This window comes from Emys orbicularis, chromosome 11 (assembly GCF_028017835.1).
Source record: "Emys orbicularis isolate rEmyOrb1 chromosome 11, rEmyOrb1.hap1, whole genome shotgun sequence".
Lineage (NCBI taxonomy): Eukaryota > Metazoa > Chordata > Testudines > Emydidae > Emys > Emys orbicularis.
In genome coordinates, this window is record NC_088693.1 from 3,029,321 (window position 1) to 3,046,577 (window position 17,257).

General features: G+C 53.8%; 1 protein-coding gene across 1 annotated transcript in view; it reads left to right on the forward strand.

The window, feature by feature from the left end:
* The window catches only part of TNS1 (tensin 1), a 120,710-nt gene that overhangs the window by 27,436 nt on the left and 76,017 nt on the right, over positions 1 to 17,257 (forward strand). The window contains exons 12-13 of the mRNA XM_065413663.1: positions 2,345 to 2,461; positions 14,921 to 14,925. Coding sequence (XP_065269735.1) covers positions 2,345 to 2,461; positions 14,921 to 14,925 — 122 coding nt within the window. The remainder of the gene's footprint in view (positions 1 to 2,344; positions 2,462 to 14,920; positions 14,926 to 17,257) is intronic.

Sequence of the window (17,257 nt, forward strand, 5' to 3'; positions counted from 1 at the left end):
CCCCCTGCCTGAGAGCTTTCCTCCCTCTCTCCCTGCTCTTAGCCTCCTTTCCTGCTCTGCTCTCCTCTGTGAGTCAGGGCCCTGCAGTCTCTTCCCTCCAGCTCTTTCTCCAGCTGGACCCTCTCGGCGCTTAAACCTGGCTCCTTTTGTACCTGGTTCATAGGTTCTTAGAGTCCAAGGCCAAGGGACCATTGGAACCATCTAATCTGACCCCCCTGGCCACAGAGCTGCCCCAAAACAATTCCCAGAGAAGGTCTTCTGGGGAAAAAAAAATCCAATCTGGATTGAAAAATTGTCAGTGATGGAGAGCTGACCACGAGCCCTGGTAAATTGTCCCAAGGGCGAATAACTCCAACAGTTACGCCTCTTTTCCAGTGTGAATTTGTCTAGCTTCGACTTCCAGCCACTGGATCGTGTTAGACATTCTTCTGCTAGACTGAGGAGCCCCTTATCAAATATTTGTTCCCTGGGTAGGTGCTTAAAGACTGTGATCCAGACACCCCTTAACCGTCTCTTTGTTAAGCTAAATAGACTGAGGTCTTTGAGTCTGTCATTATAAGGCAGGTTTTCTAGTCATTTAGTGGTACTCGTGTGGCTCTTTTCCGACCCCTCCCCAATTTATCAACATCCTCCTTGAACTGTGGGCACCAGAACTGGACACGGGATTCCAGCAGCGGTCGCACCAGTGCCCAATCCAGAATAAAATAACTCGAGATTCCCCTGTTGATGCATCCCAGGATCGCATTAGCTCTTTTAGCCCCAGCGTCACATTGGGAGCTCATGTTGAGTTGATTACCCGCCATGACCCCCAAATCTTGTTCAGAGTCACTGCTTCCCACGATCGAGTTCCCCCATCCTGTGAGTACACGCTGCGCTCTTTGTTCCTAGATGGATACGTTTACAGTTAGCTGTATTAAAACACATAGTGTTTGCTTGAGCCCAGTTTATCAAGCAATCTGGATCACTCTGGATCAGTGATCTGTCCTCGTCCTTATTTACCCCTCCCCCAATTTTTGCGTCATCTGCAAACTTTATCAGGGATGATTTCAGGTAATTGATAACGATGGTAAATAGCGTAGGGCCAAGAACCAATCCCTGCAGACCTCACTAGAAACATATCTGTTGGAATGATGATTCCCCATTTAGAGTTACATTTTGAGATCTATCAGTTAGCCAGTTTTTAATCCATTTAATGTGTCCCAAGTGAATTTTATATTGTTCCAGTTTTTTAATCAAACTGTTGCTCAGTACCAAATCAAGTGCCTTACAGAAGTCTCTATATTATGATATATACCTTTATCAACCAAATTTGTAATCTCATCAAATAAAGTTATCAAGTTAATTTGATAGGATCTATTTTCCATAAACCCATGTTGATTTGCATTGATTACATTACCCTCCTTTAGTCCATTGTTAATTGAGTCCCATAGCAGCCGCTCCATTATCTTGCCAGGGATTGATGTCAGACTGACCGGCTTATAATTACCGGGTCATCCCATTTACCCTTTTTAAAAATTGGCACAACATTAGCTTTCTTCCGGTCTTCTGGAACTTCCCTAGTGCTCCAAGACCTAGTGATAATAAACATGAATGGTCCAGCAACCTCCTCAGCCAGCTCTTTTAAAACTCTTGGATGCAAATTATCTGGACCTCTGATTTGAAAAGTCCAACTTTAGTAGTTCCTGTTTCGCATCCTCCAGCGATACTAATGGGCATGGAAAGAGTGTTATCATCACCAGATGACAGTGGGGTTCATCCTGTAACCAGGGTTGGTTTAGCCCCAGAGCAAGCCCCCTGTTACAGTACCCCTCAGTCTGTGCATCTCTATACATGCCCTTCTGTCACTGTCCGTCCCCAAACATGCCCCTGTGTCTGCCCCATTTGCTGCTTTCTGTCCATCCTCAGACACACCCCTCTGTCTGCCCCCATATACGCCCCTTTGTCCGTCTGTCTGTTTGATCAGGAAGAGCTTCCCAACAGTTAGATCTACTAGTTCACAGGATGCCCAGCGCTGGGAAGCGCTGGGAGTCCCGCATCAGGCAGGATAACTAACCCCTGGTGAATGACCGATTGGAACAGCCTGGGGTTGGCAGAGAGATGCACTAGGTCCTGTGATGAGTCTTTCCCATCTCCAGAGGCTGATTCCTTTCCTCTTCCTTTTGTCCTGCCTTTCCCCCTCTCTCCTTTCACTTCCTGTCTCTTTCTAATAACCCAGCTTCTCCCGTCTCTCCCCACCTCCCCAATCCTGCCCGGCCTGCTCCCGTCTCTCCCCTTGACGTTCCAATGCACCAGACCCGTGTGTGGCTTCGGCCTCCTTTACTGACTCACCTCCGCCTGCCCCCAGGGATGGAACATCTGGAGAACGGCCCCAGCGTTTCCGTGGATTACAACACCTCGGACCCCCTCATCCGATGGGACTCCTACGACAATTTCAACGTCCACCGAGAGGACAGCATGGAGGGTACCTGGGCTGGTCCCCACCAGGCCCACAAACCTCCGGACACAGGTCATTGTTATAACATATTATTATATTGCTCCGGCCCCTACGGGAGCCCCTGATGTGCCAGGCACTGTGCAGACAAGTCATAAAGAAGGCAGTCGCTTCCCCAGAGAGCTCACGATCTTGGGGGTCAGACAGGTGGATGAGGCAGACAAACGGGGGACCAGGTGGAGGAGGTGGCGATAGGGCCCTCTGGTCTTCCAGCTACTTCTGTGTGCTCAGAAATAGTGCGGGGAGCGATTTAGATTTATAAACAAGAGACGCCCGTCTTGAGACGGCGGCCGCCTCTGACTACAGATTAAAAACACAGTAGCTCATCATCATTGATGGAAGCGATGGAACCAGGCCCACGGCATACGCTGGTTACGCAGCAAGGCTAGGACAAAGCTATCCCCCAGTTTGGCACGCTCACCCCATTGCCTGAGACCCAGCAGCCGTCTGGGCCATCAGCCCTTGCCGCTCACAAGCTGGCGGCGGGGGGGCACTCTTGCTGGATTGTTTGGGGAGGGGGCACATTCCAGAGGCAAAGGGTCCCTCCTAGAACTCCCCTTTATACAGCGGAGGTCTAGCATCAGCGTCCCCTGCAGGTCTCCACTGATGTGACCTGCGGAGAGGGGGGGTCTTGCAGGGAAGTTCAAACGTGAGGATAACGAGCCAAGGGGGTTCTAGGAGTCTGACTACATTATTTATGGACCCTCGTCACTGTATTGTCTGAGCTCTAACTCCCCCGCTCCGAGCCCGCAGGGCTTGGCCCATCCACTCAGGGGGCGGGCACCTTGGCAGGGTAGCGCTGTGGGGAAGCTGGCGCTGCAGTTGCCCATGCTGGAGCTGCTCGGTGGGACGGGAGAGGCCTCCTGTCTCTAGGGCTGTGGATCCAGCCTCTCGCTGCCAGGCTGGGGTTTGGAGTGGGCATCCTGGCCTTGCCAAGCCTGAGTGAATCCCTGGGAGAGCGGGGCAGGGGTCTCACCCCAGAAGGGCTCAAAGTGCCCTGCGCTTGGACTAGTATCTCTGGCAGATACGGCTCAGGAGGGCCAGGGAGCGGGGCGGAGGGCAACACAACCCCGTATCTCTCGCTCCTTCCCTACCTGCTGTTCCCCGACAGCCCTGCTGGTCCTGGCGGCTGGGACGGGTCGGCTCGCTGTGAGTTCCAGGCAGTGGAGAGGTGAGGCTTGCAGGGCGTGGACGGGCAGGGAGACAGGCAGGCAGCGAGTGGTGCTGCATGGTGGAGAACCATCATCCCACCCCCTGTCCCATGCCCATGCCCGTCATCCCCTCAGGGTCTCGGCAGCCGCTTCCATGGCCTGCAGGCAGCGAGGCTGATGGGCGGCCCTGGCACGAGAGAGCTGGGATCGTTGTGGGTCTCACTCAGGAGGCTCAGACAAGCTGCCCGCAGTGCCGGGGTTCATGCAGAGCTGGGCTGGGGAGCTCACTGGAATAGCTTCGCCGGCGCCTGGCCAGAGCCCGGACGCACCAAGGCCCAGAGAAACGAGACACGGGGCCAGACGGATTGACTCCAGCGGAGGGTGATTATCATAAACGGGAGCGCTGGTGGTGGGTGCTGGGCTGTCAGAATCATAGAATATTAGGGTTGGAAGAGACCTCAGGAGGTCATCTCCAAGACGCAGAAGAAGACTTGGTCCCTGCCCCAGGATCTTGTGTTCCAAACGAACGCACGGTTAATATATGTGGAGAGCGGGTGGCGGGGACCCGGGCCTGGGCGGCTGTTACTGCTTCAATGCCTTGTCCTCCCGACATGCACGCGGAACGGGGCTCGCGCTTGTTCTAGATCCCAGCAAGGCGGGCGATGGAATTTGGTATCAAGTCCCAAACAGGGCGCCGGCCCTGGTGCGCCAGAGAACGCTGGCCGCCCCTCGCCCCGTCACAGGGAGGCAGAGCCGACGCCCGGCACTCAGCCGAGGCTGTGCAGCCCGAGGTTACGACCCAGCCGTGAAAGCGTTTGATCTCCCATCCTAGCGGAGCGCAGCTGCCGGCCGTGGGAGGGGGCGACTGGGTTTGGGGATTGGCAGGAGGGAGCCACTCAGCAGAGCAGCAAGAAGGGGCTTAGGATGAATGTTCAAGCCGTACTGGGGGTTAGTTTCTAAAGGAGGTGGGGACTGTTGGGTGTGGAGAGCCACTTAGCTGCACTGCTTAGAGCTGGGGGGACCTCAGCCCGGCCCAGGGACTAGGCAGGACGGGGGTCCTCTCTGGCCGTGGGAATGACACCACAGTCCCTGCCAAGGCAATGGAGCGTGACGTCACAAGCAGTATGTACCAGGGGGAGCCCAGCTGGCGGCACGGAGGGTCAGTGGGTTGTTGGTGGTGGAAGGTGAGAGTATAGAAAGGGCTACAGCGTCTGAGCCCAGTCCCTAGCCCACGGCGATCCAGCCAGCCATGGAGAATGCAGAGCCCAGAAAACCTGGAAGAGAAAAGCCAGGGAGCGTGGGCCTGGGAAAGTTGTTATTTATTATTAACCTTCTGTCCTTCCCCGACGCCTCCTATCCAGGGGTCTCAACATGCTTTATACCTCACAGCCACCTTGTAACGCCAGTGGTTCTAGTGCTTGTATCACTACGCGCACACACACACACACACACACACACACACACATTCTAGATCTAAAGCACTTGACAAAGTAAGGTCGGTCTCGTTAATCCATTTTACAGATGGGGAAACTGAGGCACAAAGAGGGGAGAGCGGCTTGTCCAAGGACTCCCCCCTCCTTCCCACCAGCGATCCAGGAGTCAAACCCAGATCTTACAGGATGGCTGGCCTGGGTTTAGCCTTGAGTCTCATTTTCTATTGTTCGTGCTATCGCAGATTTTGCCAAATTGCATGACTAATCTGTGCCTCAGTTTCCCCATCTGTGGAACGGGGGTAATTCTATCTACCTACCTGACCTGTGGGGGAGTGGGCTAAGGCTTTGGACTTGGCAGATCAGCAGCATTGTAGATAGGCAGAATATTCCCTCTTTGCTCTCCCCTCCTGCAACTTCGCCTCTTGGTCATCCGTGGCCATCAGTGTGGGCTTGCAGGGAACAGACGGTGTTTTTATTTTGAAGGTGTGTGGGGCACATGTCCCTGGCTCCCCGGTGTTTGCCTGACTGTCAGATGCCCAGTTCTTGCTGCCGCCTCCGGGGTGACGCGAGTGTTTACAAACTGCCCAGCTTGATGCATAGGGCAGGCTGAGAGAGCAGAGCCTCGGGCATTGCTCCTGCCAGCGTCCCAGGGGTCTGTCCGGTTCTGGACATCTTGGCTTCTTCTGTGTCCTGCGGACTGCGAGCGCTGCACTCGGGAGTCCTGAATAAAATCTCCCCCTCCCCCTGGGTTTGGTTCACAGTGTGGGCATGGAAAGCTGGCAAGGGGCAGCCTCCGAATTCCTGGCAGTGAAGAGGAAACAAGGACTCGTGACACATGGGCTCAGGCATGTGCCTGGCGTATCGGGTACCCAGCGTGAGTTCATTAGCTCTGCAGAGAAAGGTCCCGACCGCCCTTCCCTAAGGAAACCAGCGATGCTGACGTCTTAAAGGGCCGGCCCCTTTCCCCTGGCAAGATTCCCGGCCAAGCTAATGGCAGGTTTTGCCTGAGCAAGGACTGAGCAAAACCTCAAGATCTGGCCTGTTTGCAGAATCTAAGATCAACAGGTCATCCTGGGCATGGAGAGCTGCTGAGGAGCGGGTGGACGTCAAGGAGATGAGGTTTTCCTAACTCTGCGTAGGGAAGTGGTGGCTACATGAGGAGCAGGCTTGAGTGAGAGCAAGGCCTGACAACCGGGCGGCTGCTTTTGCATGTGCATGTACCAGAATCCAACCCAAGAAAGGTAGGAAAATGCAGAGCTCCGGGGGAAATTGCCCGCAGCGGAGAAGAAATGTTTTATGCCCCGGAGGCTTCGCTTTCTGCCTTGCGCGTGGAACTCTTTTGATTCCCTTGTAAGGTCAATGGCGGTTCCCGTTCCTGGAGACCAGCACTCAGAACTCTTCATCCCCCTGGCAGGAAATGTTAACAATAACGGATGGCTCGTGAAATGCTTGGAGGGACCCAGCTAAGCCTCACAATTTATGGCTTCTTTCTGGTAGAGCCGTGAGGCTGTCAGGAGGGGCAGGTACCGAGGAAGCGTATTTATCATTGCCGAGCGTTCCATTCCTGGCTCAGAGCCTCGTGGAAAATCCTTGGACGACGCAAGCCAGGGATCGCCCCAAGAAGGACTGGTTAGTTTTTTCTCTTCACGTGTGTTTGGCATCTCCTTTGTTCACTGCTCTCTGCCAGCCACAGCCGCTGAGAGCCAGGTGCTGCAGCGTTTGGCATTATGGGCTGTCCTGTCTTGTCTCTCTGGCTCCTCTTCTCTTCAAATCAAATGATCCGGGCCTCCATCGTCCCTGATCGTCTGTGTTCTTGGCGTCTCTGGGGTGTTCTAGTCAGGATCGCCATCTAGGGACAGGCTAGGGGAAAGTGGCAGCTCCCTGCCCCGTTCCTGGTTTCACAGCGCCCGGCGGGCAAATGATTCCTCTCTCCTTAGAAGCCTCAGCCTTGAGGTGTGACCACGGCACAAGGCTTCTCCAGACTCCTTTCTTCACGGCATGCGCCTGTCACATCAGAATAGCAAGATGGGCTTGCTGGGAAAAATATTAGTTGAAGGTAACGGGCCTGATTCTGCATCCAATGGCAACCCCCCGCTGAGTTCGATTGGGCCGGATCCAGCCCCCGCCTGTCCGTGTGGTGAGGAAGTAGGCACAGAGGAGACCATCAAAGGGCCATTGATTTCAAGCAGCAGGGACCCCCAGCTCCGCTAGTCTGACGTGCAGCGCATCATGGGGCACTAACCCCTCCCAGGCCCCTCTGCCTCGAGCCGTGAGAGAAAGACCCGTGGCTGTTGTGTGCCACACACAGAGAGCAGGAGGGACCCCGAGGTGCCACCGGTGCCGGAGGCCTCCACCAGGGCAGGGGATAGATGAGCTGAGATGTACCTGCTCGTGCAGCAGCCCAGTGAGGCCAGGTGTCCCAGCCGCGGGGGTCTGACACGTCAGGTGGAGGATCTCAGTGAACCACACCACGGGACCTGAGCTGCCGCGACTTTGGGTCTGGATCAGTGCAGTTGGCCCATCTCTGATCTGAACTGAGCGGGCAGACTCCTAGCCCCAGTCCCTCCCTGCACCTTTCTGGGGTGGGCAGGCCTCCGCCTGCTCCCCTCTATTCTGGTGGAGCAGCTCCACTGAGTGTAGTGGGGGGCGCCTCCCAGTCTGAATTAAGCCCGTCGTGCAATCTGCTGCCAGCACCATCCTCTCCACCAGGTGCTTTCCGTGCTGCAGGTGCGGGTAACACTTCCACTCTCACCGCTGCAGCTCCAGCTCCCCCGCGGAGCTAAGGTCTCGAATCGGCGGCCGGCACTGGAAGGTCTTTTAGCAGAATGCTCTGGGCAGGACGTGAAGCGGAGGGAGCTGGACGGTCAGTGCAGCCGCAGGGATAAAATAACGGTGGTGATGGAGAAGGTGGAACATGGACCCTGCCGGGTTGAGAGGCGGAGAAGGAAGGACTTGACCAGTCAGCAACGAGGAGGGAGAATTTTGGCTTTAGTTGTGGAATTCCACCTCCTTGGCCTTTACGTAGCACCCAGCACTACTAATGCCTACTCTCTCTATGCCTGGGAGGTAGGGGCTCTCACACCCAGTGTGCAGAAGTGGGGAAACGGAGGCACGTGCCAGCGCAATGACTATGCAATGTGCCATTGCTGGGAATAGACCCCACGAGTCCCAAATCTTCTCTCGCCACTAGACCAATATCCTTCCCTCAGGAAGAAAAAAAACAAAAACAGCGGCTCAGAAAGAGTTTGGGACCAGCTGCTTCCTGTTTTGATTGATTGCTGTTGATATTGCAGCAACGGATTTCGGTTGGGTTTAGTTTTTTAGTTAGTTAGTTTAAACAGCGTTTACGGGGCAGGAAACGCCTGCCTGATGGCTACCTCGGATAGGCAGCGGATGTGGAAGAAACGTCTTGTCTTCTTGGACTGAATCACAAATATGGATTGCAACTATTTGGAGGGGACTGGAAAAGGTTTTTATTGAAAGTGTTTAAAATCCCAAGGCCTCGGCAGAATATTGGTGCGGACCTAACGTTTTCAAACTTCAAAGAGATGGAAGACAAAGATCTCAGCTCCTTGTTTTCATCAAAGCTCCCAGGGCATTTTTGGCAATAGCTGGATGTTATCCTCAATCTCCTGGCCACATCATAACACTGAACAGGTCATTGTATTTTGCCTCCTTAACTTTCCCCTGCTAGTTTAATTGGGTACATTTTGATCATTCACTTCTTGATCTCAGCTGTTGCATAGCATTGCTGTTCCATTTGGACCTGAGCCAGCGACCCATAAATCAATGCAAAGACTCACGTTGCGTTTGTTAGACATTGGATTGGGGCTGAGAGCCTCAAAGGTATTTAGGCACCTGACTCCCATTGGAAACAGACCTTTGAGGGTCTAAACCTGGGCCCTTAAAGGGTTGCTGAGTTCCTCCCCAGAGGTGGCTGCATTTCAGTGATTCCTATAAAGCAGGGGGAGTCAATTATTTTTTTGTCGAGGTCCAAATTTCTTGGCCAAGGTATAGTCCAGAGAAAATAATTACAAAATAATAACAATAATGATAATAAGTAGCTCAGCATCTGGGATGTGCAGAGATGGTGTATGGGGCAGAGCCCAGAATCTCTCCCAGGGTGTACGAGGGATTCGGGAACGCGGTGCCCGGCTCAGCTCTGCATCTTTGTCGCATGAGCAGTTGCTGGACGCCTGATCTCAGGCCCTGGCAGGTAGAAAAAACTCCCTTCTCCTGCCCCTCTCAGAGGCACGTGGCATCCCCCAGGGCGGCTCCCGCAGGCCTGGGATCTCGGAGAGACGTGTCTAACATGTTTAGAAACACTTCTGGCTCTGGTAGGTCTCCGCGGATGGGCCCATCTCCCTCCCACATGCTGCAGTGCCAACAGGAGTCTATGCAGCCAGCTCTCTGGAGGGCAGGGTGTGTGCACAGGCCTGGAGGGAGCTCCACTGATCCACCCATCGCCAGGTCTGTCAATGCAAGGCTGAGAGCCACCGTCCTCATCTTGGGTGGGCTTAAAACAGCCGCTCCCAGGAGAGGTTAGGGTCTGTGAATCATGGCCAGACAACTCGATCCTCCCTAGCAGTGCGGAATCCCTGCAGGCCAGCCTGGTGCTGGCTTCTATAGGGTGAGCCGACCTGGCCCCCTCCCCACAGGGGACCCCACCTCCCCATGGAACACTGCCCCTGTGTGCTGGTGAGCCGGGCCAGGGTTTTGCATAGAATCATAGAAGATTAGGGTTGGAGGAGACCTCAGGAGGCCATCTAGTCCAACCCCCTGCTCAAAGCAGGACCAACCCCAACTAAATCATCCCAGCCAGGGCTTTGTCAAGCCGGGCCTTAAAAACCTCTAAGGAAGGAGATTCCACCACCTCCCTAGGTAACCCATTCCAGTGCTTCACCACCCTCCCAGTGAAAAAGTTTTTCCTAATATCCAACCTAGACCTCCCCCACTGCAACTTCAGACCATTGCTCCTTGTTCTGTCATCTGCCACCACTGAGACCAGCCGAGCTCCATCCTCTTTGGAATACCCTTTCAGGTAGTTGAAGGCTGCTATCAAATCCCCCCTCACTCTTCTCTTCTGCAGACTAAATAACCCCAGTTCCCTCAGCCTCTCCTCGTAAGTCATGTGCTCCAGCCCCCGAATCATTTTCGTTGCCCTCTGCTGTACTCTTTCCAATTTTTCCACATTCCTTCTGTAATGCGGGGCCCAAAACTGGACACAATACTCCAGGTGTGGCCTCACCCGTGTCGAATAGAGGGGAATAATCACTTCCCTCGATCTGCTGGCTATGTTCCTACTAATACAGCCCAATATGCCGTTAGCCTTCTTGGCAATAAGAGCACACTGTTGACTCATATCCAGCTTCTCGTCCACTGTAATCCCCAGGTCCTTTTCTGCAGAACTGCTGCTTAGCCACTTGGTCCCCAGTCTGTAGCAGTGCATGGGATTCTTCCTTCCTAAGTGCAGGACTCTGCACTTGTCCTTGTTGAACCTCATCAGGTTTCTTTTGGCCCAATCCTCCAATTTGTCTAGGTCACTCTGGACCCTATCCCTACCCTCCAGCCTATCTACCTCTCCCCCCAGCTTAGTGTCCTCCGCGAACTTTCTGAGGGTGAGTCTTTCCCACTCCACTCATGGGGGAACGTGCTCTCCACCGGCTGGGTGGGAACCCAGCATCTCCAGCCCCCACCCAAACAGCGACCCGAGGTGGCCGGAGAGATGTTTGCACCGGGGCATTGCAAGCGTCATGGCCTGAAATGTCCCGTCCGGCCAACGCTTGATCGAGCACTCTCTGAGGAGATTCGGGGACTTGCAAGTCCCAATGGGCCAAAGGGATTAAAGGTGCAAGGCAGAAGGGTCAGCCTGCTTCCTCTTTGCTCCGGCTTAACCCATTCTCTACTGGCAGATGATTGTGGTTGTGCCTCAGAATTGCTGTGTGCAGGACTTTCGTTCCAGTGAGCGCTGTGTTCAGAGACTGCACCGGTTCTTTCTTTCTCCCTCCCTCCCTGGAGCATGCCTGTGTTGAGTTACCTGCCTGTCTCTTAAGCACTCCCAGGCCCTGAGGTTTGTAGCATTGCTCTCTGATAACCCGAGGAGAGGCTGCGGTGGGTGGGTGGCTCCTCTTTCAGCATGTTTGTGGCTCCCAGGGGTCCAGGCGGGCAGGCAGGGAGAGGAGAGGTGCCCTGGCAGACTGCAGGAGCCTCTAATCACGTGGAACTTGGAGTGGAAAAAGAGGAGAGCCAAGCCTTTGATGCGCTGCTTAGCCGGAGCCCAGTCCAGAGAGGACAAGCCAATGTGAGCGGGAGGGGGCGAGCGGGTGTCCTAGGGGGAGCGTGTGCGTGGGACCTTGTTTACCGTTCTTCTCGCCTTATTTGGTCCGAGAACTGCATGCAACATTTCTGGCATAGCAAGAATGAGTGTGTGTTGGTCGGGGGAGCTGGCACAGGCACCAGAGAGAGAGGGAGGGATCAGGCAGCTGGTACCTTCCTTCCAGTGCTGCTGGCTTTCCCCTGGGTGAGAGCACTCCCCAGTGCCGCGTGCAGCAGGCCGGTGCGGGGGGGGCGAGGTGGCCATGTGAGTTGGAGGGTCAGCTCCGTGTCCCGTCCACGACGTCCCCTGAGGAGGGCGCAGCGGCCGTAGGGAACAAGAGCTACTCAGCCATGCTCCATGTTGGCCAGCCCAGGAGGCTGGCGGGGAGCACGCAGAGCAATCCTGAGAGGTGCAGGGAAGGTGCGGCTCCAGGGGACACTGCAGGAGCTCGGCGCTCGTGGGAGCTGGTGAATACGTTGGGCAGCGGCCGGCCGAGGAGGAGCAGGGCTGGGACTCGGTTCCAAGGCCCGTCGGTCTGCCGTTCCCCTTGGCGGGGGTGTTTTAGTCCTCGGGGTTTCTCCCTGAACGTGACTGCGAGTGATGGACAGGCTGGAAGAGCAGGGGGGGGTTTGGTTCACTAGGGGGATCCCCGGGGGAGGGGGCCCAGAGCTCCCAGGCCGGCAGCCTGGTCTCCAAGGCAGAATTAACAGCAGCAGGGTGGGAGAATCGTCATTGTCCTCCAGTCCTACCCCAGCAGTTCCACATTTGCTCTATGCTCACTCGCTGTCTGGGGACTGACCCCTGTCACCCCGGTGTCTGAGGACCCCACAATCTTTAATTGGGGGGGTGGGGCAAGCTGGGATCCCAAGGGTGGGGTAGCAGCGGAGTCCCGCAACGGAGTTTAAATGTTAACCGGAATACCTCACCGATAAAACTGATGCTTCTTGGTTAATCGGTTAACATTTTACATCCCTAGTATTGATCCCTACCCCCCTCGCCCGGGAGGACATTATACTGAACCCAAAGAGACTAAGGGCCAGAATCTTACAGGCATTTAGCCCATTGTTAGGTGCCTAAATACCTTCAAAAATCTGCCCCTAAGTGACTTGCTCAAGGGCCCTCAGGGAGTCAGTGTCATGGCTGGAAACAGCCCCGCCATTGTCCGGTCTCTTTGCAGGAGAAGGCTTTCTCCGAAGAAGGGGTGTCTGGCCAGGGGCTTGGTTGGTGTTTCTCTGGGGAACGTGCCATGTTAGAGGCAAGGCAACATTGCGTCTCTTGTGGGCGGGGAAGGCTGCATCGGGGAGCGGGGTTGGGGCCACCCCCTTGTTCAGGCCCAACTCCCGGGGAGTCAGCAGAGCTGTGTGCACGAGGGATCGCGGATCTGGGGGTCCCTTCTAGCCTTAAACCCTGTGACTGGGACCCAGCACCGCGCATGGGGCACTTAGTGCAAGTGCGGAAAGAGCTGGAAAATTCCAAGTCCTTCTGGATCCTTTTGGGCAGATCACCTGCAGCCAGTAATTTATTTACTGGGTGAATTTAGCCTCTTTTTGTGCCTGAAGAAGATCCAGAAGCAGATCGCAATGTCCTCCAACGGGTTTGCTGTTTGAAAGTCTTTGCCAGTTTTCTTTTTGCAAATGTTTGCTGTGTTCTTTGGGAGTCTTGGATTTTCTAACGGTGTTGCTTCGCTGTGCTTGATCAGATACGTTGTGTGCTTGGTTCTCTCTGCTGGTTGCCTTAGCTCTGAAGCCCTCAGGCATAGGAATTGAAAATGTAATGTGGGGCCAATGCTTTGCCACCTTGCACGGGTGACTTTGAAATTGGCCTTCCGTGAACACCAGCCCCAGCAAAATGTTACCGGAGAGCGAACGCAAAATTGTCTCCCGCCCAGCAAAACTGAGTGCGTTTAAAATTCCAACAAATTGCCATGGAAGAGTGGACGCAGCTGTGCTGTGTTGGGTAACAGGGAACATTAGATAGACAGGGACTGCCATCTCTGGACAGGCCAGGTATCGGAGACGGGAGAGATTCCAGAAGACTGGAAAAGGGCAAATATAGTGCCCATCTATAAAAAGGGAAATAAAAAGAACCCAGGAAACTACAGACCAGTTAGTTTAACTTCTGTGCCAGGGAAGATAATGGAGCAAGTAATTAAGGAAATCATCTGCAAACACTTGGAAGGTGGTAAGGTGATAGGGAACAGCCAGCATGGATTTGTAAAGAACAAATCATGTCAAACCAATCTGATAGCTTTCTTTGATAGGATAACGAGTCTTGTGGATAAGGGAGAAGCTGCGGATGTGGTATACCTAGACTTCAGTAAGGCATTTGATACGGTCTCGCATGATATTCTTATCGATAAACTAGGCAAATACAATTTAGATGGGGCTACTATAAGGTGGGTGCATAACTGGCTGGATAACCGTACTCAGAGAGTTGTTATTAATGGTTCCCAATCCTGCTGGAAAGGCATAACGAGTGGGGTTCCGCAGGGGTCTGTTTTGGGACCGGCTCTGTTCAATATCTTCATTAATGACTTAGATATTGGCATAGAAAGTACGCTTATTAAGTTTGCAGATGATACCAAACTGGGAGGGATTGCAACTGCTTTGGAGGACAGGGTCATAATTCAAAATGATCTGGACAAATTGGAGAAATGGTCTGAGTTAAACAGGATGAAGTTTAACAAAGACAAATGCAAAGTGCTCCACTTAGGAAGAAAAAATCAGTTTCACACATACAGAATGGGAAGAGACTGTCTAGGAAGGAGTACGGCAGAAAGGGATCTAGGGGTTATAGTGGACCACAAGCTAAATATGAGTCAACAGTGTGATGTTGTTGCAAAAAAAGCAAACATGATTCTGGGATGTATTAACAGGTGTGTTGTGAGCAAGACACGAGAAGTCATTCTTCCGCTCTACTCTGCTCTGGTTAGGCCTCAGCTGGAGTATTGTGTCCAGTTCTGGGCACCGCATTTCAAGAAAGATGTGGAGAAATTGGAAAGGGTCCAGAGAAGAGCAACAAGAATGATTAAAGGTCTTGAGAACATGACCTATGAAGGAAGGCTGAAAGAATTGGGTTTGTTTAGTTTGGAAAAGAGAAGACTGAGAGGGGACATGATAGCAGTTTTCAGGTATCTAAAAGAGTGTCATAAGGAGGAGGGAGAAAACTTGTTCACCTTAGCCTCTGAGGATAGAACAAGAAGCAATGGGCTTAAACTGCAGCAAGGGAGGTCTAGGTTGGACATTAGGAAAAAGTTCCTAACTGTCAGGGTGGTTAAACACTGGAATAAATTGCCTAGGGAGGTTGTGGAATCTCGATCTCTGGAGATATTTAAGAGTAGGTTAGATAAATGTCTATCAGGGATGGTCTAGACAGTATTTGGTCCTGCCATGCGGGCAGGGGACTGGACTCGATGACCTCTCGAGGTCCCTTCCAGTCCTAGAATCTATGAATCTATGAATCTATTAATCTGTCTGACAGCCTATCTTAGATAGAATCAGAGAACTGTAGGCCTGGAAGGGACCTCAAGAGGTCGTCAGGTCCAACCCCCTGCTCTGAGACAGGACCAAGTAAACCTGAGCATCCCTGACAGGTCTTTGCCCAACCTGGTCTTAAAAACTTCCAGGGATGGAGATTCCACAACCTCCCTGGGAAGCCGATTCCAGAGCTGCACGACCCTGAGAGTTAATTTTTTTTCCTATTCTCTAACCTAAACCCCCCTTGTTAGCTTAAACTCGTTACTGCTTGTCCTGCCTTCAGTGGACATGGAGAGCAACCGGCCACTGTCCTCTTTATAACAGCCCTTCACATATGAGAAAACTGTTATCAGCTCCCCCCTCGGTCTCCTTTTCGCACGACTAAACATGCCCAGGTTTTTAAAGCTTTCCTCCTAGGGCAAGTTTTTGAAACCTTTTCTCATTTTTGTTGCTCTCCTCTGGACGGTCTCCAGTTTGTCCACATCTGTCCTAAAGTGGGGTGCCCGGTACTGGACCCAGCACTCCAGCTGAGGCCTCCCCAGGGCTGAGCAGAGCGGGACAGTTCCCTCCCGTGTCTTACATACAACGCGCCTGTTAACACACCCCAGAATGAGGTGAGCTGTTCTCGCATCAGCATCACACTGTTGACTCATATTCAATCCAGTAGCCCCGGATCTTTTCAGCAGTGTGACCCGCCTGGCCAGTCATTCCCCATCTGATTTTTCCTTCCCAGGTGCGGTACTTTGCACTTGTCTTCACGGATTTCCACCTTGTTGATTTCAGACCCGTCTCCAACTCGCCAAGGTCGTTGTGAGTTCTGAGACGCCCCTGTTGCCATGGTATCGGCTCACAATCTTTAACGTACTTCATTGTCACAACACTGCCCCTGTGTGGCAGGGCAGAGCTATCACAGCAACAGGCAATCTCCTTATCTAGGTACTTAGCCGGCCCCCGTCTATCTGATCGCCTCACAATCTCTACCCTCACAACTGTTCCGGGAGAGCATCTCGCTGCGCTAGCAAGTGCTGGGGCGGTGGAGGGATGCACATGGCGTCATGTGCCAGGTTTTCCTTTTTCCTTCCCGAGGCAGATCTCCTCTGTCTCCTCCTGCAAACAGCTCCTTGCCCCCCTGTGGGCATTCGGCAGGGCTGAGCCGAGCCATGCGGCTGGGGCATGACAATGGGATTTGCAGCAGGCGTTTTCTCCACAGATGCTGCATTGTTGGCTGGGGTCCTGACCCCTCCGTTTCACATTCCTGCCAGGCTGCCTCACAAAGAAGGGAGCCCTCGTGTAGACAAACCCAGCCTGAGCACGTCCCCCGGGAAGAGAGAGCGCTCGCCTGGGCCCCCTTGACCTGCGGAGGCAGAGCCGGCCCAGGGAGTTCGGCCTGGTGACAGCCGTCGTCACGTCACGAACACCGGGAGCTGTGCCAGGAGAGCTGCGCCGAGGGGAAAAGCAGCTCAAACATGGGTGCCCTAGAAATGCCACGTCTAGAAACGGCCAGGCAAGACCAGTCGAGGACGGAGAGATTGAGCCCCCCGCTCCGCTCCAGAGCTGCCACTCACACTCTGACATGAGTGCTCCGGGAGCCGTTTGGGCGCCCACGTTCTTCCCTGGTGAGGGGGCCGTGAGCAAGTGAGGCGATGCCTCTGTCTCGCGGCCCGCCAGCAGGCCTCTGTGCCGGCCGTTTATTATAGAGAAACCTTCTTTTAAAGAACATGGCAGAGCCTCTGCAACTGGTTTGGACTGGAGCTGTTTTACATTGGGCCAGATCCTCAGCTGGGGTAAATCGGCGTCGCTCCCTTAAAAGCGAGCGGGACTGTGGCCGCATACACCCGTTGGGGATCTGGCTCTATGGATTCCGGGGGAGCAATGCTGGTTTACGCCGTTGGATACGTGACCCCATGGCCTCAATGGACAGGCCTTGGAGAGATGAGAAATGTTAGAACCAGTAACTGCCCTTAAATAGCTTTTCCCAGCAGTGGTGTCTGTGGCGCTCAGCCCATGGGCCGGTTACAACAAGGCTGTTTATCTGGATCGGTTTCTCGTGTTTTTCCGCCTGAGCCAGTATGGTTATTTACAGTCCAGAGCACAGAGCCTGCCCCAAATCCCTCCCCATCTTTGGTAGCATTTGTCTTGCTGGGTTAAGCACCAAAGCGGCCATATATCACCGCCTCCTGTCTCCCGCTGGGGAGGCCGCGGCCAGTTTGCGGGGGAAGTCACGGCAGGTGGGAGCGGGGAACTGTGCACATGGAATCATAGAATTATAGAATCTCAGGGTTGGAAGGGACCTCAGGAGGTCATCTAGTCCAACCCCCTGCTCAAAGCGGGACCAATTCCCAACTAAATCATCCCAGCCAGGGCTTCGTCAAGCCGGGCCTTAAAAACCT